Source organism: Opisthocomus hoazin, chromosome 6 (assembly GCF_030867145.1).
Source record: "Opisthocomus hoazin isolate bOpiHoa1 chromosome 6, bOpiHoa1.hap1, whole genome shotgun sequence".
NCBI classification, from domain to species: Eukaryota; Metazoa; Chordata; class Aves; order Opisthocomiformes; family Opisthocomidae; genus Opisthocomus; species Opisthocomus hoazin.
The window spans coordinates 71,280,988-71,308,410 of record NC_134419.1 but is presented as its reverse complement, the minus strand read 5'-3'; the positions used below and the strand labels follow the sequence as shown (position 1 = coordinate 71,308,410).

General features: G+C 41.9%; 1 protein-coding gene across 2 annotated transcripts in view; it reads left to right on the top strand.

Annotated features, from left to right (window-relative positions):
- Nucleotides 1-27,423, top strand: part of ABLIM1 (actin binding LIM protein 1) — a 213,833-nt gene that overhangs the window by 32,065 nt on the left and 154,345 nt on the right. Inside the window, exon 1 of one of the 2 annotated variants that reach the window (XM_075423801.1) lies at nucleotides 17,043-17,103. The exons of the other annotated variant lie outside the window; for it this stretch is intronic. Within the exon in view, the coding sequence (XP_075279916.1) occupies nucleotides 17,064-17,103 (40 nt within the window). The 5' untranslated portion in view covers nucleotides 17,043-17,063. Of the gene's footprint in view, nucleotides 1-17,042; nucleotides 17,104-27,423 lie in introns of those variants that run through there. 2 annotated transcript variants of the gene reach the window in all.

The window sequence follows — 27,423 nt, the reverse complement described above, 5'->3', positions numbered from 1 at the left end:
CACCTTCTAGAGTTAAGCATTACAGTTTGCTTATACAGTTACTGCATGCACCAGTTCATTTGCTGTTGTTTTGTTACAATTTCACTGGTAGAAGTCATCCCACACAAGACTGTCTTCTTTGAGCTTGTCTTCATTAGGCTATGGGTTTGAATGCATGCAGGTAGAACACTGTACAGTGGTAGGTCCCCTGTGCTCTTAACCTCTTTTCATCAATGCTTTTCCTCCCTGGTCTGTCTTCAGTTTTTTGGGTGGCCTTTTTTTTGTCTTGAGGGGGATAGGAGTACCTGCATGTTTCTGAGAGTCAGTATTTGATCACTTTTCATTCTGTGACAAAATGTAGATGGACAGTAAAACAAAGAGAGAAAGTTGTTCATGGTTAAAAGACATTTTTTCAATCATACCACGAAGGTCATAGGCTTCCGACAAGCTGCAGTGCTCTCGGGGCATGGATTTACCCTCAAGCAGTACTCTCCTGCTGCTGTGTTTTGCAGGTCCTCTCCGGCAGGTTCTCTGAATGTGAAACCCCTCCTGCTCACCGCAGTGGGAGTTCTGCGTGTCGGGAGTTAGCAATGGCCTACTTCATATTCCACTAGAGGTTATAAAGTTCTTTGAAGTCTTTGGGACAGGCGGTGCTGCGCATGTAATTCAGAGGACAGTGTGGATGGCTGGCAAACGTTCTGTAATGCAGTGTAAAGTCTGGTCTGCTCTTCCTCCGTCTCCTGCATCGGGGTTGCATAAGAACTTCCAGGAAACCTGCAATTAAAGAAGATAAAGCACTCCAAAGGATTTATAGGTTTTTGTCAGTCTTGGTGTTAGACCTAAGGCAAGTAAAAATATCCATTGTTTTCCAGTGCACTTTCATTTGAACATGCGAGAGAAATTGTGCCCCAGATTCCTCAAAAAGTCCGACAGAGGTGGAGTCTAAGCTCAGACATCTTGGGTGCCATTGCAGGCTTTTAGTTACCACCTACTTCTTGCTCCTCCATGCTTCACTTTTGCTGCCTTCCTGCTCAGAGCTATGTACTGGTAATATCAGCACTTCTACAGCAACGCGTAGTGAAATAATGCTGGAGACCCAGAGAATCACAACCATCCCCTCACGCTTCAATACGCACACTCAGGCATGCACGCATATTGCAAACCAATAGTCATTTAACTAGGTGGCAACATAAGGACAAATTCTCCTGGGTTTATGCTATTTCGAGTTTCACTGACAGTACAGCTCAGTCTCTGGAGTCCCAAAGGTTCACACTCATCTGAATTTCAAAGTAACTGGTGAAGCCTTCAGTTAACACGCTACTGCCGGGCTGGTTTTCTTTAGGAAGTCAATGTCGCACGGATTTGATCAGTGGAATGCTGCTCAACTCCTCCAGTGCTCGCTGTTGTACAGATGCACAGGGGATAAATGCAGATTCTTAACGCATATGAGAAAGCTACTCTTCCAATTAGGCAAAAAGGTTGTCTGACTAATTCTGTTCTTTTAGTAATGCTGTAAGAGAGCAGAGGGCGACTTAAAAATCGTGATCCTAGGGAAGATGTGATATTTGAGAAAGTGGGGAATACTGCTTACAGCTTGTTGTGGAAAATATTAGGAAGATGCTTGGCAAGCACCATGAGTTTCTTCTCAGCTTGTTTTGCCTCCCATCTGTCTGCTTGACTTTGTTCCACTCTGCAAATGTAACTTCCTTGCATTGTCAGCCGGTGAAAGGGTGTTGTTTGAAGGAAATGGTTCATAAAAACTTCATTAAAGGTTTAGGGTGAAATGGCAAGAGCAGTAAATGTGTCAAAACAGGTTATTCCTGTCCCCAAATGAGGCATCTGGCAGCCCTGGTTAGAAGGAAAAGTGTCAGTGCTCAGCGACAGCTCCCTGATCCGTGAGCCTGTTTCCAGCTCTGAAGACTTCTGTAAAATGCAGGCTGGTTTAGTTCATTTGCTCTGAGCCCCTGCTGCAGTCTCTGTGTGCAGTCTGCACGTGAGGAGAAGCTGAGGGCTGCTGTGCAGCTCGGATCACAGCTGGCTTCATCCGCAGCGCTCGGCGGCGCTTGCCTTTGGAGTGAGGCCTGACGGATGCGTCACTTGCTTTTGCTGCTTTTTCTGATGTGATGACAGGAGACTTCTGACACCCTGTGTTCACTGTCCCGCGCTGACCTCCAGCCGTAACCTCATTTTTTCAGGGGACTGAGAGTGGGAGAAAGGCTGCACCTAGCTATTGCTAGGGTTGCTTTTCTGGAGTACACGAGGCTTTTTCTGCCAAGCGTTCGTGGGAAATCCTAAACTTTTCCCACTGTTCTGTGATGCTGTCACTGCAGGTGGTACCTGGCTATGCTGTCCCACGTGTACCAGTACAGTCACCAGTACAAAACCAGGTCTGGTAATGGGATTTAGGAGTATAGCGAAGTTGAATGACAGAAGGATTTTAGATATGACAGATTCGTCAACTGTTTGCTGCGGCTGTCATTAGCCCAAGACCTTATTGGGGAGTTATGAGGGCCCAGAAACTTGCGTGGATGTCAGAGCCCTAGAGAAGAGGCTAAAATACATGAATGGAAGAACAGTGGAAGTGGTGTGTCCAAGCAATCCAGGGGCAATGTATCACTTTCAGATATTACAAGGATATTTTCCCTGTATCCAGAATGGTAAGTTTTTCAGCCATGGTTACTTTGGTGTTAGAAACCAGACTGTAACAGCCTTGGGCGAGAGGATGATGTGTTACGGGGGGCTCAGTGTAAACAGCCAGGAAGACAATGCAGGAATGTTGGTTTCGTTCAGTTTGTTCTCCAGCCTCTGAGTTTGACACAGTCTGATGGAGAGACATAGGAACAATTAATCCAAATTAGATAAAGTAGTGAATTCAGAGTTGAAGGGGCTCTGACTGATCTTAATTTATTCTTGTAATGAGCTAACTGAAGTTGATTAAGGTCACTCTTACTTATGAACAAGAGTGTCCACAGAAGGCTGTAGTTTCTGTGATGTATTTCAAAAGTTAATTGCAGTTAATTTTCTGAAATGTGTGCAGGCAGAAAACCCATTACAGTCCGTATGTGAAGACTGCAAGCACTCAAAAATAAATCTACCTGGCTCCATGCTCTCAGTGCCACAGTAGGTAATTGTTGTGAGGAGGGAGACGCTGTGGGCTCCCAGTGGGTTGCAGCCAGCACAGTATTACACCGTAGTGCCATGTCCCCAGTGTCCAAGTCTTCTCTGTGCGAAACCATCGCCTCCAGCCTGCATCAGGGGGGAAGGTCTCCTCCTAAACGTGATAAACTCTACCTACCTCCCTCTCCCAGTGCAGTAATTTACATTTGCCTTGCCTTGGCTCTGATGTATGCCACCTTCATCCACAGCTGAGACCACAAGTCTTTACACCCTTTTTTCCAACACTCAAACCAGAATTATTCTGTGGTTCAGCTGCTGAGTGAGACTAATGCCAGGTTCCCCAAGGAATGGCTGCACCACCTGGGCAATGAGCTCCAGTCGTCTGGCTCTGTGCCTTGGAGGCTTCCTGTGCTGCCAGAGCCTGCCAGTTAGTCCCAGCCTGTAATTTGTTGTTGTTGCTGCCGTTCTTATTAGTGACTCAGCCAAGATTGTTTTGAAAAAGCTGGATCTCCCTTTTCAATTCAGGAAGGTTGGGAAGAAGGAGGAAAGGTGGGTGCATGGGAACTGCTCTGAGCTGTTTGTGTTGTTCCCTCTCTAAATCACAGCTGGAATATCACTCTTGTGCTGTGCCTGTGCCACTCTGCCGCATGGAAAAATTGTTGGAGGATATTCTGACAGACTCCTTTCTCTGCTGCTTGGAGTCGGATGTTTGAACGTCTCTTCAAATTCAGGGCCCTGTCACATGCCGATACAAAGGATTGTGCTGGTCACAGGCACTAATTCAGTAGCCCAGGAGATCCCTTTGATACTCAGAGCTGCCTAGAAAAGGCCTCTGCTTTTATGGGGTAGTTCTAAGGGATATGCAGAGGTGTTTTTTGTTTTCTGTCTTCTCAGATGCAAAGTGCATTAAGTTCCCAAGGGTCCCTTGCTATTGAATTGGTTGTTTCCACAATAGTAGTGCTGTGGAGTATGACAGTAATGAGATAGGCTGCAATGAGATGGTGCCATAGGATCACAAATAAAGAGATGGTCTCCGTTGTGGTAGGCACTACCAAGTGGTAAAATACTCTGATGCCTTAAAGCCTTGCTTGTGAAGCTGTAGCTACACTGGGCTAAAGATACACCAGGCTAAAGGCTGAGCCCATGCATGGAGTTACACGTGGAAATGGTCCAGGAACTGAAGTCAGTGCAGGCTGTGGCTGCCCGCTAATGAAGATGCTGCTGTTGCGGCCGTGCCGGGGCTGTGTGCTGGCAGGCTGTCAGCAGCCACGGCGTGCCAGCAGCGGTCCGGGCTGGGGGATGCCGCTCTGCTCCCTCGCGTTCTCCCAGAGCGCGGCGCTGCTCGTGTGGGTTGTTCTCATACTCACATTCTGAGGATGGCTGAACCTTCCCTCATGTTTTTCCAAGGCGGAGGCATTTGTCCCCACATCTGGAATAGAAGCTGTCATCTCGGACCACGGTGCTGGTTTTTTCCAGTCTGCTGGTAGGGCAGCCAGGGACATAACCTGGAGGCCACAATGGAAGCTTGTTTGCCCAGCCCTAGTTTGTGAGTCTGTGAGTATTTGTTTGCAGAGACCTTACTGCTCCGGTGTGTAATGGGGCTTACAGAGCGTAAGTAGTTTAATTGGGAATCATATAAGGAAAGGTTTGGAGCCTTCTTCCCCAAGGTAGTTTTTTCCTTAAATAGAATTTTTTTTTTTTTTTTCCTGAGCTGCAAACAAGAGTTGTCACTACCACCAGGTTTGGAAGGTGCATTTCAGCTACTTTTAAATAAGCATCTGTATTATTTAGTTCTAGCACAGGACAGTTAATTACCTCTCCAAGGCACTGGAGCCAGTAAAAATATTTCCAAGGTATTTCCAGCTCATCTCCCGTCAGATTGCCTTACGATGGTTTTATTCATAGCATGCATTTAAATTTATGAGAAGATGCCTTTAGATTTTGACGTGTGTGTTTGTGTTGGAAAGGAGCACGTATTCTGATATGGCAAAGTTGAGTAGGAAGCAGTGCCTTGTAGAGATCCAGGATTTTTCATCTGCGTTAGCTGCATTATATGCTGGAAGTTTTTTATTGTTTAAACAACTTCAACAGGTCAAAAACACTTAGGCTTTTTGCTGGTTTTACTGTCGTTTTACACAAAAGTAAGACCATTTGCATAGAGGAGCAGCGTTTCTGATTTCTGACAGTGTGAGTGAAATGCTTATCAGGACATAGGTACTGCTGATTATTCCCAGGATTAGATTTTTTTTTTTCTTTTCTTACGTGATTATAATTGAAGAACAATAAGAATGACTTCCTGTGGTGACCCGGCGCATCTGTTTAGTTTGGAAGCTGCTTGTGCTCGCACATTCGCTGAACCTGACTTTGGAAAACAGGACTCTCATTCTAGAGCAGGAATTTCTGCTTTGCAGATGAATTGATGATAATAGTGAAGAGTGTGTCTGTTTGCTGGAACAGATGACTAGAAAGTGAGGGCGGAATTGGTATGATCAGATCAGCTGGAAATTTTAAAAGACAGTTGTATGAAGTATTCTGGTGTCACTTGGAAGAGGGTATGGGTGGCCTGGAGATGGGGAAAATGAAGTCTCGTATCTTTTGATACAAAATGACCTCATTTGAATTTGGAGTCTAAGACTCAGTGCAGCATTTAAGGTTTTGGGGTTTGGTGGTTTTTTGTTTTTTTTTTTTTATTGATGGATAACACCATAGTTTATTATTATTTTGATATTTTAGGTGGATGAAAAAAGAATTGTAAATTTAGTCCAGAGATCACCAGGAGAATTTTCTTGGCACAGGAAAAGCATGAGGACAATCCAAAATGCATCTTTAAGTACACAATAAAATTAAGCTTAGCAATGAGCTAGAGTTTAATATTAAAAATAACATTTGGTCTGAAGGTGAAAATAGTTCTCAGCTGGAAAAATTACTGACACTATGATAAAGCTATCTGGAAACTGTGCTTCCGAGAATATGTGATCCATGTAAAGGTGTCTACGTAAAAAGGACAGGTGCGCAGAGTGGAACAAAGGATTTGTGTTTCCAGTGTAGGTGTCTGTAAGGTATGTGTTGTCCAGCCTTCCAAATCTCTGAGAGAGACATGTACTCTAGGTGGAATTTGTTCTGAGCTGCCTTCTTTGGCCACACGGTTGACCTTGAGTTAGGCTGCTGATTCCCTCCAGCGTACATGAACAACCTGCTAAAAGGCCAAACGATGTGGTGGGTGGGTGGGTTTTTCACTTTTAATTTGTCATGAAATGAATGTGAAACTCATGATAAAAATGTGTGGGTGTCATCAGTGTGCATAAATTGCTGACTAAGTGCTCAGTTAAATGCCAGCTAAATCTCATTTGCTTATATTAATTTTTGTTCATAAAATTGTTCCATGGGTTCTCAGGTGCCAAAGGGTGGAATTGCTTTCTGATTCATCTGGGAGGGATGGTTAACTCTAACAGCTCATTCTTTAAATAAAGGGAACGGACCACATCTTAGCTGCCCTCTGTTGTTTGCAGGGGAGTGGACTAATTAATAACAAGAGAATGAGGTGTTAAAAGGCCTTGCTGGTATTAGTGAATATAATAGGAAAAAAAAATACACATGAGGAGTAAGTGACTAGTAATAGAGGGGAAAGGGAAGAATTCCCAGTTGGTGACCTGAGTGTTGATCATTTCTATTTGGGATGCATGCATATAAATACCTTGGGCTTCTGAAATGATGAAACAGCTTTTCTTAGCACAAACAACTGCGAAGTTTCACCCAGTGGCGATCACCCTTTAACCTGTTCTTTAATGCCTGGACTTGGGTGTGTAGCAGGGTGCAGCTTTGAACTTGAGTGTGCTCGCTATTCTCCAAGCCAGCACACAAAGAAATCGATCTCCTGTAGCATATTTGTAGTCAAACTGGGGGTTATGGACCAAATGAATGGACTACAAGGTTTGTGAGAAACTGCCTAGACCTTCAGGCTCGAAGCAGCGGTGTTCTGAAGTCCGGCTAGCGGCCTGTGACGAACAGCGTAGCTCAGGGCTTGATGCTGGAGTTCCTGCTGTGGGACATGGTTATCAGTGGCGTGGGTGGTGGGGCAGAATGCCCCCTTAGCGTGGGCGCAGGCGGCGTCGCGTCGGGAGGAACGGTCCGTGCGCCGGAGGGGGAGTGGGGCTGCCGTCTGGGGGAACTGGAGCAACCTGGAACACTGGGCCAGCAGGGATCTTAGGATGTTTGGCAAAGAGAAATGCAATCTGGCACGTCGGATGGAGAAGCGGAAGGAGCCGGCTCCATGTCGGCCTGGGGGAGAGAAGGCTAAGGCAGATGCAGTTGCTGGCTTCAGCTGCTGGAATGGATCCGTGTTTTCTGTATGGCCCCTTCCCTGATTCTCCTTGGTGCACAGGGAGAGGAGGGAAGACAGCAGTCACAAATTGCGCCAAGAGAAATTCCAACTAAATAGAAGGATACTTTTTTCACAAGGAGTGTGTCTGAGCCCTCGGTAGGATTATCCAGAGAGGTTTTGCAGTCTTCGGAGATTTGCAGAAGTTGATGGGAAAAGACCCTGAGCAACCCGATCTTGTTTTGAAAGTAGCCCTGCTTTGGGCAGAAGGTTGAACTAGGGATTTCCAGAGGTCCCTTCCAGCTTGATTTATTCTATGATTTTCTTTTACGACTCTGGGATTCTGATGGCAGTAGACTGCTGAGTGTAGGGGCTCCTGCCCTGCAGCAACCCAGTCCACACACTATGGTCTGCAGTCAGTAGGCGCAGGCTGTACTTGTTTTTAGGCTGAAATCTTTTCATCCTTACATGTATCTTACGGGCCAGTAAGGATATCGGTGGGCTGCTTGTAAAATAAAGCGCTAGCCATAAGGTAGAATCTGACACCGGTAGAGCTTCAGCATTCACATAAGCAGTGATCTCCTTCTCCATGCCCCAAGCATTGCTCTTGTGTGTCAGGGCTCTTCCTTTTAAACTCTGTCCTCCTGATGGTGAATGACCTGACAAATGAGTGATGGCCAATGTGAGTTTCCATATCTCTGGTCTCTTGTCCCACATGCAAGTCCTGGCCAGAATTCTGCTTACTCTGGCAGAAAAATTGGGCAGAACGGAGGAAAGAGTTGCACTCAGATTGAGCTCTCTCATCTCCTGGTTTATAATGCCTGGAGCACTGAGTAATAGGAATAGTAATGTGGAACCACTGGTTAGATGTGGCAGGTAGCAGTGGACATAGTTCTCTTTTTCTGTCCTCTGATAGATAATAAAGAAATAAATAGAACCGCTGGTTCTCCGAGGCATCCCCTATGCATTTTAACTAGAAGCAAATGCCATTGCCCTACTTCTAAAGAAAACATACAGGTATAAAAGCATGTGAATGTGAGTTAAAAGAAGAATAAATCTCCCTTTCTTTTGACTTAACAACCTCTATCAATTTTAATCCTGCTATCAATTTTAATCCTGCATATTTCTGACTGTTTAACTTTCTCTACTGCTTATTTGTTAGATAAACTGAATGCAGATACTCCTGAGGTCTCTTATGTGAGCACTTTGAGTTTTCTCTGCTTACCGTAACAAAATAAGAACAACAACAAAAACCCCCAAACATTATTTACTCAGATTCACTAGTGGTTAATATCCTGATATTTCCAGTGATGCTATTGACTAGACAGGTGTTGAATTTTAAGGTTGTGAAAAAAACCTTTTGTTTAGGTTTCTATATCACTGTGCTTTAATCGCTGTGGTAAGAAAGAAGTTTTCTTGGTCTAGAGTCACATCTCATATGTAGTAATTTCAGTGGTAATAAAATTTTAATGAAAGAATTTTTAATATAGTCCAATAGGCTGTGATAAAAATTGCCTTGCAGCAAAAAACCCAGAGTTATAAGGCATCATTTGAATTCTTCCAGTATTCTTGCCTCTCAACTGTGCTTTATAGTTAAAGTACGTGCAGGACTATAAAAGCCCTTAACTATTCCAGATTAGCCCATTTTAGCAGACTTTTGAGCCTTGGTCTTCAGATATATTGGTGATTTATCCAAGCAACAGTTATCATAGAGACACAATTATTTTTTTAGTTGGACTATATTGTTTGTTTGTTCTCATTTTTAATATTCCCATCAGGCGCATCTGTGCTTAAAAAAACAGACGAACCAACCTGAAAAACTGTCCTGTGGGTTCCTGCTCAGAGTGTTCTAAGCCCTCCAGGTTCTCTGTTTGGCTTTGCCACTGATCTGTGGTGTGCACATTTAGAGTAATTAATTCCTTTCTTGCTATGTCCTAATTTTGTCTCCTGTCCAGTGGTTATCTCACCGGCAGATTTTAATTGATATAGGAATGTTACTGTGTTTTTTACAGATCTCAGCCCAGTAGTGTCGTACCCTCGGTAGAAGCCTATAGGCCTTACTGAAATAAAAATGAAAATGGCTACACTGCTTGCTTTCTCCTGAAACAATGCTGTGGTTATTCTGGAAATGCAGAGGATGTCAGGTGAATTGAACACTCATTGGAAGAAATCCGTAAGGACAGAACTGAACAGGTTGTGGGGTTGTTTTTTTTTTTAATCTGGGTACGGAACACTTGTGAGTGAACTTGAGCCACCAGAACAGCATAGTGCAAGAGTGGCTGAGAAGGGTCTTTTTTTGACATGGCAATATAAAACAGGGCAAATGAAATACGGACAAATTCATAAGCTTGAGGATTTATTCTTGAGAAATTGCTAGTTAAGGTGGAAGAGATTTCAGTTCAGGCATGAGTTGTAAGGTGGACGAGAGAAACATGGGTCTGCTATGAAGGGTACTGGTGACAGATTTCAGAGGTGTCTTCAGTGTCCAGCGGGGATTAGCATATTGTACAGAGGGGTTTAAGGCAAAGCATAGAAATGTGTTGAAATTCAGTTTTACTAAGTAAGAGACCTTTGTATGCTTGGGGACTAAGAAGGATTTTTGCTGTTTAGTAGGAGTTTACTAGGGGGGAGTGACTGTAGAGAAGAATGTTGATGCCTTGTTTGATGACAGGACGGTGGTGGGTAGGTCTCTAAACAAGGGTGTGTTGCTTCAGCCTAACAAAAGAGCAAATGTACCTGTCAGGACATAAATCCAAAAGTATATGGCACTTGTGAAGGGAGCAGAGCCTTTTTAACTAATGGATGTTGTCACAAGAAAAAGGTTTATGAATATCCCGTTAACAAATTTAGTATAGGAGCTAGAAGAAAATCAATCCCTACACCAGCCTTCTGGTGAAACTTGTAAATGCTGTATGTTTTAAGTTGGAACTTGGGCAGGTTCTGTAAGGAGTTGTGGTGGTGTAGCCAGAGATTGCTGACAGCTGAACATAATATGCTGGGAAGTTGCATCTGTTCCTTCCGTCTGGGCATGAGATTTTTCTGTACAGTGCCACACCTAAATTTCGTATAAAAAAGAACAGTGAAGTTTCTGTTTACCGATTGCTTTCGCGTATTCTTTTCATTCTTGCAAAGGATGTAGTATCACAAAGACACTGGCAAATTAAATAAACTTCCATTTTAAAGACTCCCACCAGGTTGTGTGGGAAGCTGGCTGCTGAGAATGGGGACGGTGTGAGGAGCCCGTAACGCTGTGCATGGCTGCCGTCCCGGTGTGTCCTGGTGCCACAGCCGGGGAGGTTCCCGAGTGGACAGCCGGGTGGGATGTGCTGTACTAAAAACCCTGACACGGATAATGCTGCTTGCGTTAAGGCTGAGGAAGAACACTTGCAGTATTGACTTCTGCCTATCACTATATACTCTGTGGGCTAGTAAATTCCACGTTTTCGTGCAGGTTTTTATAGAGAAAATTAGTTTTATTTCCCTGTTTTTCTGTGTCTCTTTGCAAAGCGTGAAGAGAACACTGCCTCACGCTGAACAATACTCAGAACATACGAAGAAGTTTTCACTGACATTAAAGAGTGGACAGTAAAAATGTAGACACAGTTTAAACTGTCTTCTTTTTTTAAAAAAATGCTGTTGTGCTTTCAGTGACGTACACTGAAAGTATTTCTTTTGCATTTCTGGTTTCTTTTAGCTTGCTGTAGCAAACATTCATATGTGCAAGATGCATGTGTGAGCATCAGGAAGTTTTCTTACATGTACAGTGCTTACAGGCCTAAGCTTTATTTTAGAGTAGTAGAGACCAATTTCTTGCTTTCTGACAACCTTTATAGCTATTGCTCAGGGTGAAGTAATCCTTCAGCCAGGCCTTTCGTTTAGGTCTTAGCTGACTTCTTTGAGGATTAAGTGTCCTCCCTGAAAAAATCAAGGATGCAAGTATGATTCTGCCACTGACAGAATGTAAGTATTTTTCTTTGCCTTGGGAATTGTTTGGCAAGTGGATCACAGTTGCAATCAACTTGTATCAAAATTAGGACCATTCAGAAAAGTCTGTAGGAAAGTGTTTAAAGGCAATGACTGAAACAACAGATCAGTATTTCAGTGCTGTAGTACATCATTTAGTGACTCCCCAAAGCTGAAGGAAAAAAGATGGCAAGAAATGAGGATTCAGCTTGTCATCTAATGTAAACTGATCCCTCTAGTAACATCATCTTTCTCAAAGGGAAAGGGTTGTTTTTAGTGTCAGTGAGCAAAATCAGCCGTAACTAGCTGAGGATCTGGCCCAAAGTTGTTGTAAAGATCTGTAAATGCCAGCCTCTGAGATGCTAAAAGTCATTCCTTAACGCACTTCCCTTCTGAAAGAAAAAGCATTTGCTTAACCAACAAGATGCCAATAAAAATGGTACTATAGAAAAGTTAATTAATGGGATGATTTTAATAGTTCCTATTTTGTTTCTTGGCAACAGAAAGCTTATGAAAGTCCAGCATCTGCCAAATGTTTTAGCGTCGTGTTATCCATTTGTGATCTGTTGCCTGGCACCTGGATGAAAAGCCGAGTCAGGGGAAAGCAATCGCTATCAGCAAGTTCCCGAGTACCTCGGCGTGTGGAAAAGCAGAGGGAGGCTGCACGTTCTTGTCGCTTTGCAAACACTTAGCTTAAGGAAACTCAGAGTTAAGTAAATCTTTAAATGAAGTGTGATGGGAGGCTGCCATTTGCCATTTTAGTCTAAGAAACTATTTAAAGCTCAGTGTATCACAACTGAAATATTTGCATTTCTTGCAAGAGTACATTGAAATCCCAGCAGGATTGACTCACCCTCTTTCCTTCCTGCATGGATATGCTGAGGAGCATGCAATTTACTCCTTCTCTTTGCCTTCTGATGGTGATTGTAAGGACAAGGATGCCTGGGCTGTTTCATCAGGGCTGTCACTAGCTGCATGTGTGACCTCAGAAAATAACTTAGTGTCTACATGGGTGGAATTTTTAAAACTAGCTGCCAAAGATTAGACATCTAAAAATAAGCCTCTTGTATTCTTGCAGATGTAAAGTCTTGTTTCAGATTATTTTGTTGGAAAATTTGGCTTCTATGTTTGTTTACATGTAAAACTGAGTGGTGTTGAGAGATACAATAAAATATTCTAAAAACTTTGTGTAGAGAAAGTAAGTAGGAAATTATTATCTTTTTTTCCTAAAGGTGTTAAGAGTTTTGGCCTCAACCTGATCAAATCAGCAGATGACAGGCTTAAAAGCAAAAAGAGCTGTTTGGAAGTGTTTCTTCATATAGCACTGGAATACAGGATGGAGCTCATTATTTCTGAGTGTAAAGCAGTGAAAAGGAGGGAGGTATTCCAAAAGGAATTGGAAAAAAATATAGAGAATAGGTGCATTGGTAGCAGTTAAACACTGATTTGGAGGCTTTCTCCAGCTAAACCACAGTTTTGCTGCAATGTGAGAGAGAATCTGGAAGGATCGCTCAGTATCTGCCCTGGTTCATATGCTTTTTCCCTTAAGCACTTCCTCTTGACTACTAGCAGAGGCATTGCAGGTTTTAGATCTTTATTTATGCCTTACCTAATTAAAATACTGTACAAGTTAATGAATGTTTTTAAGACATTGAGATCATCAAATGAAATGGATATGCAAGAATTTCAAATGATGTCTGAAGAGGGAGGGAAGGTCTTTATCTGACTACAGAGATTCAGGGTTCCGCCGTTGGCCCAAATCTCTCTCATAATGAATTTATCTACAGGCTGCTGCCCTGGTTTCTAGAGATGTCTGGGTACTAGTAGCTCTGTATTAATACAGACCTCCTTTTAAAACCATGTGACAGTTCACAAAATGCTCTGGGATACACTAGGATGAAAGGTGCATAAATACATGTAAAATGCTATAATTAAGATGCAATTAGCAATGCACAAGAAAGGAGTGTTTGCCTGGCTACACTTTATACGTCTATAAAGTTTCGTTTTCTGGAGCACAGAACACATGGCATAACACACTTGTTCTAGGCAGTTACACTTGAAAATAATTGTTGTGCACAAGATACTGTAAATTCGTTTCTGCTCTGAGGCAGAGGCAATGACAGCGATGCAATAATTTCAGAGGATGGGGAGAAAATTCTGGAGGAGTCACCACTGGATGCTGTAAATCAGAAGAATTACTAGCAATCAGGAGTCTCAGCCTAGATTGGAAGGTGAGGGAAATTGTTTGCTGAGGTAAGAAGGAAGAGTCTGCTTGTAACTTCCCTCCTGCGATCTCTTCGTTCTGCTGCTGCCACTTGTGAACCAGCTCTGGTGAAAAGGCTGTGGCGTCTGCAGGAGCTGTGGAGGGGGACTTGGAGTGAGAAGAAGTAAGGAGATAAGCTATGAAGGAGCAGGGTAAGTTAATTTCCTTTGATAAGAGCTCATTACTCTCCTTTAAAACATCTTTTTTTTTTTCTTTTGTGGTTTTGTTTCATTTTAAATAAATAACTTTCTGTAAACAGAAGGTGTAATGGCTAGACCATTGGGTTGGGATTCACGAGACCTAGACTCAGTTTCTGACCTGGGCGTAGAGTTTTGTGGTCCTGGACAGATGACTTGGTTTGCCTGGTGTTTTCCGTGTCTGTAGTATGGAAGGAATATCTGAACAGGGATGAATCTTCCAGGGACCAGGCTGAGCTGATACGGTCTAATTTGTCTAGGAAGAATTGCTTTTAAAACTTGAAGGAGCAATCGTGATGCCTTGCATGTCTCCCCATAGACACAACAGGGCTGTGCTGCCTCATGAATCCCCGGCACTCTGAAGTAGTCAGTAACAAACTTGATTAGTAGGTTTTCTGATAGTAGGTAGTTTGTAATTGTGGGTGCTTCTGTTTGGGTTACATGAAGCCTGGAGGGGAAAAAAAACGACATTGAAAGAAAATGAAAAGCATGCTATTGAACTCTTAAATTTAAGACGTGTCAGATTGTTGGTCTGTGTAATGGAATCATGGAGAACACTGTTGTCTTTCTGTTTTTCTGGCACCAGTGTAGTTCTGCATATCCCTTGCAGCATGGGGATTGATTATTCTCAGTCACTTTGTAGGAACTACAATAGGCCTGAGAACTGTGTAGGATGGAATAAACTAAATCCGATGAAATTGCTGGAGAACTAATAGCCAGCAAGTCTCTGCTGAGCTCTAATACCCAAGAAAAACATCTCTCTGCTGAGCATAATCAACTGCAGTATTTCAAAGTCTTGTCACTTGGCGAGATTTGCATGTTTATTTTCATGGGAACAGCAAACAGTGTTTGTGATGGCACATTGGCAGGTTTTGAATTCTCTGGAGTTTCTGGAGGGTAGACCTTCAGCACTGGGAAACGTGTACAGAAATTACCGCGATGAGACTCGGGACTGGTACAATGTGTGAGAAGTGATCGCTTTTCACACGGTGTACTAAACTACTAGGCACGGTCAGTTAATTTAACATAGATGAAAACCAACCTGTAATCAGTTGCATTACAGAGGCGATGTATGTGTACATACAGAGCCATATAGAAGACTCAAGTTAATATGTGGCTCAAATACAGCGTCTAATGCTGTAGCTACTAATAACACATAGCTAGTGTGAGTGTGATGACTTGTACAATATGTAGATTTATGTTGAATCATTCTTATCTTCCTTCTCTTTCATCACTTCACCTAAAGAAAAAAGATACAATTGTGTTTAACTGCAGAAGTCACACTGGCATACTCCAGGAATGTGTATCTTGATGAGGACAGAAGAACTTGTTCCTGGGTCCATAGAGCTCCTCGTCACTGTTGTATCTGAGACAGATACATGAGACGCAATTGTGTCTAGGAGCAGAGTGAATAAAATAAATAAATGCTAGTGGTCAGCACTTCTTGGGAATGCAGTGCTTCAATTTTTTTTGTCTGTAGAACAGGAATAATTGTATCTGCTTACCACATCAGAGCGGTAGTAATGGTAATTGAAGTGTGGAGTGCTTTGATTATTAAAAAGAAGAATGGGGGTGGAGAGAAAGCAGTGTTTCTGATGAGCTAATCGTTTTCAGTCGGGCACGCTGAAGTCCCAATGGAGTGAACGCCCTGTCCTGCCGTCCACTTAATTTGGCAGCAAATAAAATGTACAAAGCCAGAGGAGCAGAATGCCAGACTGAGAATAAAGGTAGAGAGACCAGATTCTGTGCCTGTGTTTACATTTGTCTGTGCGTCTGCATGAGTGTGTACTTTTAACAAGCTGGCTGAGAAGATGACAGTTCATTGTGGGGAAAATGAAGTCAAGAGTTCAGGAAATTCAGGATTTAGTGTTTCAAGCAGGGAATTAAAAGTAGTTGGACAAAACTTGCTAGGATTTAGCAGTTCCCACCCAGGAACCCAAAAGTTTTTGTATGTTTGTGGCATCTTTGCATACATGTTTAGAGGAGAAATAGCATTTTTTTTGTCATCTAAGGTGAAATGTTAGGGATGAAGTGGGATTCTTGTTACAGCAGCACCTCTCAGTCTGTAATAATGTACAGACTATGTTAAGCATGTTCGAGAGAGGGCTTTGGGTTGCAAGTTGTCAGCTTCTGAACCTTGTGTTTGGCTGCTTTTCAGTCTCTTTTCCTAGGACATGAGGGTTATACAACTGCTCTGTCTTCCCTGTCTCCTGCTTTCAGGGAAGCAGAACTTAAAAGACTCTAACCAGTAGTTGGGGTAGAGGAGAAAGACGAGAGAGTGAAAGAAGAGAGTGTGTGGTTTAGGAGGTGTGGGTGGAAATTAGAGATATTGAAGTAGTTACGGAAGACAGCTTAAAGGTTCTGGGGATGGATTTAAAGGCTGTGGAGAGGAACTGGGAAAGCAGACAAATGGAAAGGAACTGAAGGTGTTTCTGGGAGTGGTATTGCCAAGAGGATATTACATGGAGGTAGGGCAAACCCGATGGGCGTTGAGGATGTTGGACGCAAATCTGTCAGAGGAAAAAGATTCATTAGTTCGGCTGCTCATAGAACAGTTTGTCTCTGGATACGTACAGCTGCATAGAAGGAAATGCCTGGAAGTCTACACTTATAATCAGCCTAATTGCCTCTGTCCGGGTGGGGTGTTGTGGGAACCTGGGGAAGATGCCTGGGACTTTGGCTTTCCCTGCTGTAAGTGCGTGTGGAAAGTGTTACAAAGCTCCTTTGATCCCTGTCTTCCACAGGCTCTTGCCCTTTTGTTAGGGTGCAAAGAGTCATAAAAGAAGAGCAGTGGAGTGGAGATGAGATGCAGAGTAAAACAGAAAGAAAACAGTTCAAGGACAAAATCAAGTCTGTTCACAGGCAACCTTTGAGGCTGGTTAGGACCCTTTGTATGAAAAAGAAAGTCATCAATAATATCAGCTGCTTTGAGGTGGTCAATGCATTGGAACATGTCGCTGTTTGAAAGACAACGTATCACAGTCCTGATGACTAATGGAATATCTAGATGAAAATATTCCCTCTTCCTTTAAACTGTTTGGGAACACAGACACACCCATTTTGCTTGGGCCACTCCCTTCAGTACTGTTCAACCCAGGAAATACTAGGAGTAAAGCCATAGAGTGAGCCACCTCTGAAGGATCTCAGTCGTTCCTCCAGCTTGTCGTCTGTACTCTGAAGGGCTGTAGCTTTTGAGATCCAGAAACGTTACTGCTTGAGAGAACAAATGGAACTAGAAATACATCAGAGCTCTGCAAACGGCAAAGGTTTGTCCTGGGCTATAGCTCAGCTGTGTAAATCTCTGTTGATAAATTACCTAGGTTAAGCCCTCCACAGGACATGAGTTCTTGGATTTACGGAAGGAAAACCAGGCTGAGGACGTTCTGTTGGGCTGAAATTGGGATGCTTCCGATAGAGCAATTTCTTTATTTTCATTTGTTTTTCTTTACTGATTTAACAGTGGAACACCTTCCCAGTCTGGTGTATTTTATGAACACTGGACTTCATTACATGGCTGAGCAGTGTGTGCATGCACCCAAGTGTTTTTCCCCTGGACTGGATTTGTTAATATAAGGGGCAGAGCACAACCCGGTGGAATTAAACAGGCTTGTTACTCAGCTCTGACTCCACGTGTATGTTTGTGAGAGGTAATTTGCTGTTCTGTTTTGCAGTTTCTCTATCTTCTAGGTAAAGATGATGACAGCTTGCTATTGTGGTGGGGTAGGCTCTCTAAAAAGAGCTTTTAGAGTTTTGTAGGGGAAGGTGGCATAAAAGTTCAAAGTATCATTAATCAATGCTTTGAATGAAAAGCTGATAACTGTTCTGTTCTAGGGTGCTATTGAGGGCAGCTTTCTTTGGCATTTAACCTGAGGAAACGTTGTGGTGCAATCTGTGACTTGCCAGCTGAGAACACCTCCGCGTTCTTGGCTGTCCTGCACGTCTGTCACTTCTGTTTGCTTTTGCTCAGAGGTGCAGGCAGCAGGGTGTTGAGCAGCTGGTGCTGGTGAGCGGTACTTTCCCCTTGTTCCGAGGTGCTGCAGGTATGACTGTGCAGTGCAGAACGCCAGCGTGTAGCAGCCTGCAAGGAGTTACTAGGACATGAGACCCAAACCACTTTGTTGTAACTTACCACCAAAACTGTGCTGAATGTGCTTTTGGTGTTGGGGAGCAAAGTGGTACAAAGTGGATACTCTTTGCATCCAAAAGGCATGCAAGTCTTAGTTTGCTTAGTAAACGTTTCTCTTTCCTTATACCATGATCTTAGAAAAAGGTGGGGGAAGAGGCATGAGTATAAAAAGATGTATTGAGCTTTCATGGTAACTCAAAAGTAGGTAGTTGCTTTCTGTCTTATGCTTGAACAGATAAATAAACCTGTGGAGTACCCATTTGATTTCAGGGATTAGAGCTGGAAGAAGTAAACTCTTCTCTTTGCATTGTCTAATCCAATATTTGTCTCTTAAAAATAATGTCTCATGCAGATATCATCTATCTTCGTGGGTCTGGAGCTTAAAAAATGTACAGGTAGAGAAAAGCATCACTTTCCTTAAAAAGATCCCATAAGCCAAACTTTCTACCAACTGTTTATAACAACAGAAGATATGTTTTCCTTTTCTAATTAGCCTTTGTAGGCCAACCTAGTGTTGAACTAGATAGAACAGTTCTGTTTCTGTTGTTTCTCTCAGTGTGTGCTGAATTAAGTGTGCAAAATTACTTCTTTTTCCCTCATTTCTTTACTATTTTATTTTTAAAATACTATTTTGAATTCATTACATCAATATAAATTAATCTCCACAGAAGTACAATACAATAGCATTTGGTTAAAATCAGCTGTTTCTATATTGCTGTGATGTGGGAAACGACCATATCAGTATGGGAACGTGCTGATAAATGAGCATTTGTCCAAGTCCCGTGGGGATTCATTACAGTGGGGTCAGGCTGAGTGTCTGGTTCTCCATTCCTGACCAGGTACACTGAGAACTGGGGGAGTCTTGCTTGTATCTCTGCCTGCTTTGACTAGTGCTGGTGACCTCTTGTGTGGCCATGGAAATCTCTTCTTGCTGTTGGGTCCGAGTAGCTAAACTGACTGCCCCAACGACAGAGCACGGGAGAGGAGACTGACTGCTTCTCCCTGCTGCTCTGTAGGTGTTTGCGCTTGCTTTTCCCTAGCATTAAGAGGAGCTTGAGACCCTAGCCCTTTTGAAATTTAATATAGAGACCCTTTTGAAATTTAATGTGGAGAGATGTTTTGGGGGGTGTCATTAAAGTGGGTAGTGAAAACAGATTGGTTTGTTTTACTTTCGTTTTTAGCGAGTTTCACGTGCTTTCACATTCTAGAAAAATGATCCACTGATGCCTTTTGTCAGCTGTCTGTTTTGAGTTGGAAGGCCTGACCTTGTTCTGGTGATAATCCAGTAAGCAGCTGGAAGACAGAAATTTTTTACTTCAGAATCAATTAATTGGTTCTAGGAAAAGTACTGGGAGGGTTTGGATTCCACAGAAAGCATAAATCTGGGGAAAAAGCTGAAAAACAAAACAATCAGAAAACCACCACAAAGTAATGCATCATCTTGTAATTTGTTCATAGTTAAAAATGTGACGACTAGTTTCACTCTGAAAATACGCACAACATATGTTTATAACAGAAGTTTCTCTACTGATAAATCCTGTGGTGATCAGCACCTGTTTTAACTGATTCATCTGAAAATATTGCTCAGTGCTGCTAGAAGTTGTTCATCAATCAGTTTTAATTAGCACAGCCTGACAGTTTGGCTGTCTTGCCTACTTTCTTTAATTGTTGTTGTTGCTGTTTTGCTATTCTCAATTGCAGAACTATTCCTAAATCATACCAGGACAAAACTCCTACCAAAAATTCAAGATGTGTAGAGTGTTAATACCAGAAGGGATGGTGAAGCTGAACTGCATGGAAAAGGGATTTTTTTGGGGGTCATTGATTCATGTCAGTGGTAAATCTGTCTATTAAACGAGTACCACAGTGGTAATGTCAACACAAATAAAAGAAAACTAAGCTTTGCTCTAGACTGAGGGAGCGTTTACACTTTAAAAAAACCCAAACAAACAAACCTCCTAGTATGCACTAGTAATAGTTGTTTGCACTCTGCATAAACTGAAGATTCAGACCTTCCATTGCAGAATAACTGTCTAGATGCAAGACGTAATGTGTTTTAAGTACCAAAAATATAGAGACTCTGGGATGGTGACTAAGGGTGCAGCAGCAGATTCTTCCTCAACAATGGCCAGGGCCATCTTGACTTTACATTATGTTTTAGTTACAGTTTATTTAAAAATAATTAAAACCTCACACTTTTGCTTGAAGTTCACCTGCTGGAAAAACTGCTTTTGTTAGTAGCCCGCGACACACATGACATGAACTGGCAAAATGAAATAACCTGGATAGATGGCATTTGGCCAAGCAGTGGCAGGATGAGATCAAGAAATTCTTGCTGAAGAAATCCTGCTGTAAATCGTTGTTGCAAATATAATACGGTAAATATCAACCAAGCAGTCAACGTAGTGGTCTTAGATTCTTTGTAGCTATTCCATTTGACTCATTCACCATTCCTGTAGTTTCTGATACCACTGGAATGATTTTTCGCAGTATTGTGAGACCTTATTTCCTACATTCTATTCCAAAATCGTAGCTTGCTAGATGCCAAATGCCCTCCGCTTCCACTGCAGGATCAAGACTCTTGATTTGGTACTATCTTTGAATAACCCTCATAGGATTTGATAGGCACAGCTTCACAAAGTTGTACATGTCAGGGGAATATCACAAGATAAGGCCTGTTCTGTGTTGAGTGGCACTGGTAAAGACCAAAGCCAGCTGTACCTGTCGTCAGGCCAAGGACATGCTTCTCCTGTTTAACTTCCTGTCAGCTGTGGAAGTTTGGTGTCTTTCTCTGACTGTTGCTTTTCCTGTTGGTTCCAGATTACAGAGCTTGCTTGAATAGATTCCTCTTAACTATCAAGAAAAAAATAAGGAAAACAAGACCAAAACCTCAGGTTATCAAGCGCTAGTAGATACATGGCACGCCGTAGGTCATACATCGAACAGAATTCCCAGGCTTTGCTGTGCCCCAGCAGTGTATTTGCAGATGTGTCCAGGCCTCCTTGTTGCCTGTACAGACTGTGATCCCTGGGCAAGAAGTGAGCTGCTTCTAGGGTCAGAATTTTGCTGAACTGACAGTTTCTTAGTTTCTAACACAGCTCTTCGTCGCTGGTGTGTGCGCATGCGGCTGATTAACCAGAAGATAGTGCTGACCATAAGAGGAAGGGTTCAACAGTGCTGTAGGATTTATTTAATTACAAAGCAAAGATTAGCCAACACAGCATATTTAAAGCTGCTTTTAGTAGGAATGTTGGCAGTGGATGAACTGGCCTGATGTCATTTCTGGCAGCCTGTAGCAGTGCCATACTTTCCACTGCATAGAAAGGTAACCTCCTATTCTTAGTTTTGATGGACATTGACAGAAAGTTTGTACCGACTTCTGGTAGGTGCTTAAATTAGTCCCTATAGTGCGAAGAAGGGTAGGGCTTCACCGAAGCTGGGAGCGGGCAGCATGGTCGCAGAAGTTCTCCTTTTTGGAGTTATACCATGCTCCCAGGATGGCTGTGATGTTGTAGACCTGGAGAGTTTGATGCAGAAATACTGGATTCTGCTTACGGTCATGCGTGCTGGTTCTACATCTACAGCAGAACATCCCCTGTTAGGAGAGAATGGGGAATGTTAAACGAAGATGCTCAGGAAGTCCTACAGTGACCTAGAGAAGACTTTCTTCTAATCCAATTCTTTGTTCAGCATTTGAGTAAAGTTGCTGTGTGTGTTCCAGTATTCGTGTGACTTGTCAGAAGACAGAGTATAATAATATCCAATTATTTTAATAAAATAACAACAGGAGTGGTGCTTTCTTTGATGTCATGCTTGTAACACATCGCTCTTTATAAAGGTACAAGAAATAAATATGAGGATTGAAAGAACACTGAGCTTTCAACTTTGATCTCTCTGCTTCCCAGCTTATTTCTGTGTCAGTTACTAGGAAGTCTACAGTGCGAAGAGAATGTTACAAAGAGTTTCTCCTCTCAGCTGGAAGAAAAATGTCAAAGTTCAAGAAAGGAAAAGTAAAGAAAAAGGCCTGATTAGGGGAATTACATTTATCTTGAATGTCTTTGCTCACTTGAAGCTACCTTTGTGATTGTCTGGAAAATCAAAATCAATATGAAACACAATGGGGAGCTATTTTAATGAACCATGTGTAGCTCTTGGGGCCTCTAGCTAATATAATTTAGTTTCCTTTTTTTTGTTTATTTTCATTGTTGTTCTTTAAATGGTTCTATACAGGCTATTGCAGGCAGAACTGTTACATAGTAATGACTGCAAGGAAGTAGAAGTAAAATAAAAATTTTAAATGTTTCTCCACACTGCTTACTTGTTTCTCAAATATCTGTTTAAATAAAAGATACCTAAACATTGCTGAGAAGTAGAAAAAACCCCAGTGAATATCTGAAGGACTGCCAGCTTCTGCCAGGATCCTTTTTGCTAATATTCCCTAGAGTGGCTCAGGAGTCTCTTTAACTTCAAGCACGGTGTGCGGCCCCATGGAAGCTGTGGGATTATTTATAAGCTTTGAGATGGGCAAACACTTGAGTTGTGCTGTTGAGTCAATTGTTCAATCATACAGAGTCCTAAGGGTGCAGTAGTTTTTATATTTATATTTCATATAGCTGTCACTGTATCCTGCCTACAAAATTGCATTAGTTGTCAGCAATTACAGTTGTTTTTTTTCCTGCGTGTAAGTAAAAAGGATTGGTTTTGCTGTACGAATACATGGCGCGGTGTTCTTGACATTAGAGATCAATAGATTAGCCTTGTGCTGCCAGGAAAGAAAATGCTGAGCCACTTCATCTTGTAATAATGCAATAGATGGATCCATTAATGCACACACTCTTAATTTGTGTCTGAAAATAGTCGAGGATAGAGAGATTTTTTTTCCATGACTAGTCTGAAATAAACATTGGAATTGATAAAGTAAGGTAAATAGCCTTTGGCTGAAGCATGCCTTTTGTCATAAGCCCATAACTGTGCGCTCTTCTAGTCACAGCAACCACAGTAACAGTGATTTTGCTTGTTTGGGGCAGAATAACTAAAAATGGAATTTTCAGATCAGAGAAGATGTACAGAATTAGTTATGTTTGCCCTATCTAGTAACATAATTCTCCAGGGGAAATGAGCGCTTTTAGTGTTAAGTAAGGGACGCAATCTATTGGAAAATCATTAAGAAATACGGTAATGAAGTTGGAAGGTAATTAAGATCAAGGAGAAGTACTCAGCTATGCTTTACATGACCTCTTTTTTCAATGTTGACCAGTTACTCCCTAGTGTTGTTATTTGTGGTACTTCTATAGTTCCCATTATCACAGAATCTGAAAACTTCACTCTTTACTGTACCTATTGTTACAAATCCCTTGAGAGGGGGGAAAGTGATACGGGGAAAAGCAGTGAAAGAGATTAAGGGAATGGCTCAGGGACGAACAGCAAGTCCGTGGGAGAGAGGAGGCTGCATGTTTCTCAAACTGCAGGCTAGCATTCCAGCCCTTCAGTCTTACTTTCTTAATGTTAATATCACTATTCACTAATAATTTGAATATTCGATTATGGAAGCAGATGCTTTGGTAGCTGTGATTGCATTTAATGCTAAAAAATGGATTTTAGCAAATAGTTTTGCTGTGTATTTAAATAGAGTAGAATAGGATCTCCATAGGGTGTTCTGGATATGGCAGTAATTCATCTGGATGTTGGTGATGTTCTTCACTGGTGCTTCTCTTAAGTGGGGCATCCTACCTGAGGCCTTTGGTCATTAATGGGAAAGTAAATGGGCATTGCTGTGCCACAGAAACTGCACTTCGTGTCTAGGTAGTGGCAGTAGCCAGGCATGAACAGTGCGCAGTGGTAAATGGAGTGAAGACCTCAGAGAAAAAATGCCTTTAGGTTCAAGTGTTCAAGGCCAGGTTGGACGGGGCTTTGAGCAACCTGCTCTAGTGGAAGGTATCCCTGCCCCGGTAGCAGGGTTGGAACAAGATGGTGCATAAGGTCCCTTCCAACCCAAATCATCCTATGATGCTATGATAGGTGTTAGAAAGCATGGACACTGTAAGATTCAGCAAATGTATTTTTTTGTTCTGTTTTGTTAAAGGACAGCTGTAGCCGGAATTGATTGCAGAATTCATTTTGTGTGAACATTAAGTGATGGAAAGGGAGTCATGAAGCCACTTAGTTTGGTTTCTTTGGCAGATTGAGGTCCAGTTCTGAATATATGAATTTTCAGTTTTCTCCCTCCAAAGCCACTGCCCATTTTGTATCACAGGTTGGGGATTTAGTTGTCTCTCTCTACTTTAGCTTTAAACGTGGTAGAAGAAATAATTTTTAAAATGAAACTGGAAAACCTCTACAGATACCATTTTCCTGCAGAAGGTAGAAAAATCGTTTGAGAAATATTTTGGTCGGTTTTAAAAATGTTTCCGTTGGTGAGTTTGGGAATTATAAGGAAAGTGGAAGTGGTTGGGTTTTTTTTTTTCCAGTTTCACAGAACAGTAATGTAGAAAGAGTTAGTATTTTGTTTTATGTTAATGAATTTGAAGTTCCACAGATAGTTTTGTTTCTTGCTTTCATATAAGCTTAATAGATGCTTCTAAGAACCATTTTGTTTATTTATTTACAGTATCCTAGTGGAAGTGGGTTATCCAGTATAGAAACAATGTAGTTATGAAGTTGGTTTAAAACATTCTTTCACTTCCAGTGGATGTGTATCTGATCCCTGACAGCGGCCAATACCTGATGCTTGAAAGGAAGGTTTTAAGGCTTCTCGAGGTGGTAGACGGTACTTCGCTAGCTGAAGTTATTGGGTTTTTTTTTTCCCCAGAAAATCACTTAAATACTTCATTTGGTGATTGATTTTTCTGGGTACTATTTCAGCCCAGCTAGTAATTGCATGTGATGGTAAATGGCTGGTGCTGCTCTCTCTTTTGTCCAAAAAAAGATGATTAGATGTAATCTCAAGCATATTGTTTTGATATTTTTGTTTGTTTAATCTTAACATACATTGCTTCTGTGAAGGATAAATTTGATGGCTGCTGGGGTTTAGGGAAGTGAGTCAGATTCAATTTCTGAATGTACAGCAAAGGGGAAAGCATTCCCAAGAGCTTGTTATGCTGCCTGTCCAGCTTTACAATGCACTGCAAAGCTGGTCTTTTGTTATCAAAGGCTCATGTGCCATGGAAGTTATCAGAGATAGCTGATAACAGGAAGCTGAGCACAATGCTTTAATTCAGCTGAAAGATTTTGCAAATGTCATCAGTTGGGAAAGGAAGTTGTCACCATGTGGTCTTAACTAAGTCAGAGATAGAAATGTGGTTGTGTTTAGTCTTGTGTTTTTACTTCGCTGCAAATTGTAACAGAAGAATAAATGGCAAAGCGATGTTTTGTAGATGCTTTGGAATGAACGCCAGGAAGAACTGAATACGTGAAATAACGTTTGTTCTCTTATTTCTGAATTAGTTCAACGAAATAGTTTGTGCATGCAAATCTTGCCGTTGATGTAGAAAACTGAGATCCATTTGCAGTGTGCCGCCTCAGGAGATCCCAGATGGGTTTTTGAAGAGTTAATGTTTGATGCAGTGTAAGGTGATACAAATGGAGCTTCATCCTATGCAGACTTGAACTTGCTACTCTCCTTCCATGTAGATGTTCCCAGGCTTCATGGACTTGACAGACTTTGTAGCAGTTCTTCATTTCTGTTTTGCATGTGTGTGCTGCAAAAACAGGTGTTTTGGATGGAGTTTGGCTAATGATTAGTTAAATGTCAGTTGTAATAGCAGTGAAGAAAAAAACTTGGCTTGGCAGCTTGATAACAAGCCTGTATGGGAGACTTGTGCTTAATTGGGTTGCTCAGCTGAGTTATAACACAGATCATTTTACCTTAAATATCACTTTAACCTGAGTTAGCCCTTTTCAGTCAGCCGCTCTTTTTTTGCCAGGGTAGAGGTGCTCTGTGGCTTTGTGGTGTTCGTGTTCCTCCTGCCATAGGCAGTAGTATAACTTACCTTAGAGAACCTTGTGTGGGTGGAAACCAGTACACTAACTTGGTAGAGTCCTGCGGACTGTAAAATTCATATCTGTGTGGACCCTTCATAGCCTTTAGCACAATTAAAAATACCAATGCCTCTGAATTATTTTTTAAATATATCTTATGCTTTTATAGACAATACATTGTTGAAGCAGTATTAAATATTAAGAACTAGTCTTTTCAATGTGTTGTGAGTAAAATTTACATCTAGATGTACTAGCACAGATCTATTTTTGAAGTGTCTGCTTAGTAATGTTGCTTAATGTGAATGTCAGCAATCATTATATGATCTCTACTGAATACTTTTTTGGGAGTTGATATGATCTTAGTGAGGAAGCAGCAAGTGTTAAGTGAATGGAGAAAAACCAAGCGTGGTAGACAAGAAGCATAGTTGTTTGAGGAACACCTGTTCTTCACTGGTAATGGTCACCTGAGTCAAGAATGTGTAGCCAAAGCCTTGCTCCAAGTATTTAGGTGAGTAGGTGTTGTTGATTGTGGATTTTCTTACGCTCTTTCTCCCCTAGTTAGTCTGACCGTGCTCTGCTGTTGTCTCTGAAGAGCAGAACAGAGACAGCTGTGTGTGGCCACTGCAGCTGGCCGAGAGCAGGACTGCTGAGTCAGTTCTCCTGTATTTTCTTCTCAGCCAACGTAACAAGAAGTTTAGATAGGCTTCATGCTCCAGTGAGTGAGCTGAGAAAATACCCTCTTCCTTTTGCTCCTGGCTGTCCTGCCTTACTTCTGAAATACACTGTGCTAAAAAGTACCAGAAAATATGATGATGATAGGGTTTGGTTTTTTTTGTTTTAGTCCCAAGAAGATACATAGCATTGAGAAATGGTGCATGGTAATGTAGGATGAACTAGTGGTGCTCTTACAGCAGTGGACAGGTCTGCTTGCTGGAGTATGTTATGTTTCAGTAGTGGTGGTAATTCTGTTTCTGGGTTTGGGCTGGGTGAATATTTTAAATGCCTCACTGATCTGAGCATAATCCCAACAATATTTCCCCCTGTGCAGCAAAAGAATGGATTTTGTTGCAATTTGAAATTATATTCTGTAAACTATTCAAATATATTAAACTGAGATACTGCTTAAGGACTGAAGCATGATTACCTCAGAAGCCACAAAGTAGCTTTGCACTACCGGTTTTTAAAGCTCAGCAAATTTTATGTAGTACCTGAATTATTAATGGAGATAAATTGGAAGAGGAAGCTCTGTTATCTTATCAGTCTCAAGCAAGCAGTAGTTCGTTGGCTTTGCAGAGAAAGGCAGCTCCTTCTGAAGCAATGAGTGAGCAGGTCCTTGGGGAGGAACCCTTCAGGGAGAGCGGCTTGTGTCAGTACGCCCAGAAGATGACTGCCTGTTTTGGACACCTAGGTAAAGAAATTAAAGACGTGCATGTGGATTTTTTTGGTCTCCATTATGTGGATGAAGTGTTTCCTCAAGTTTACA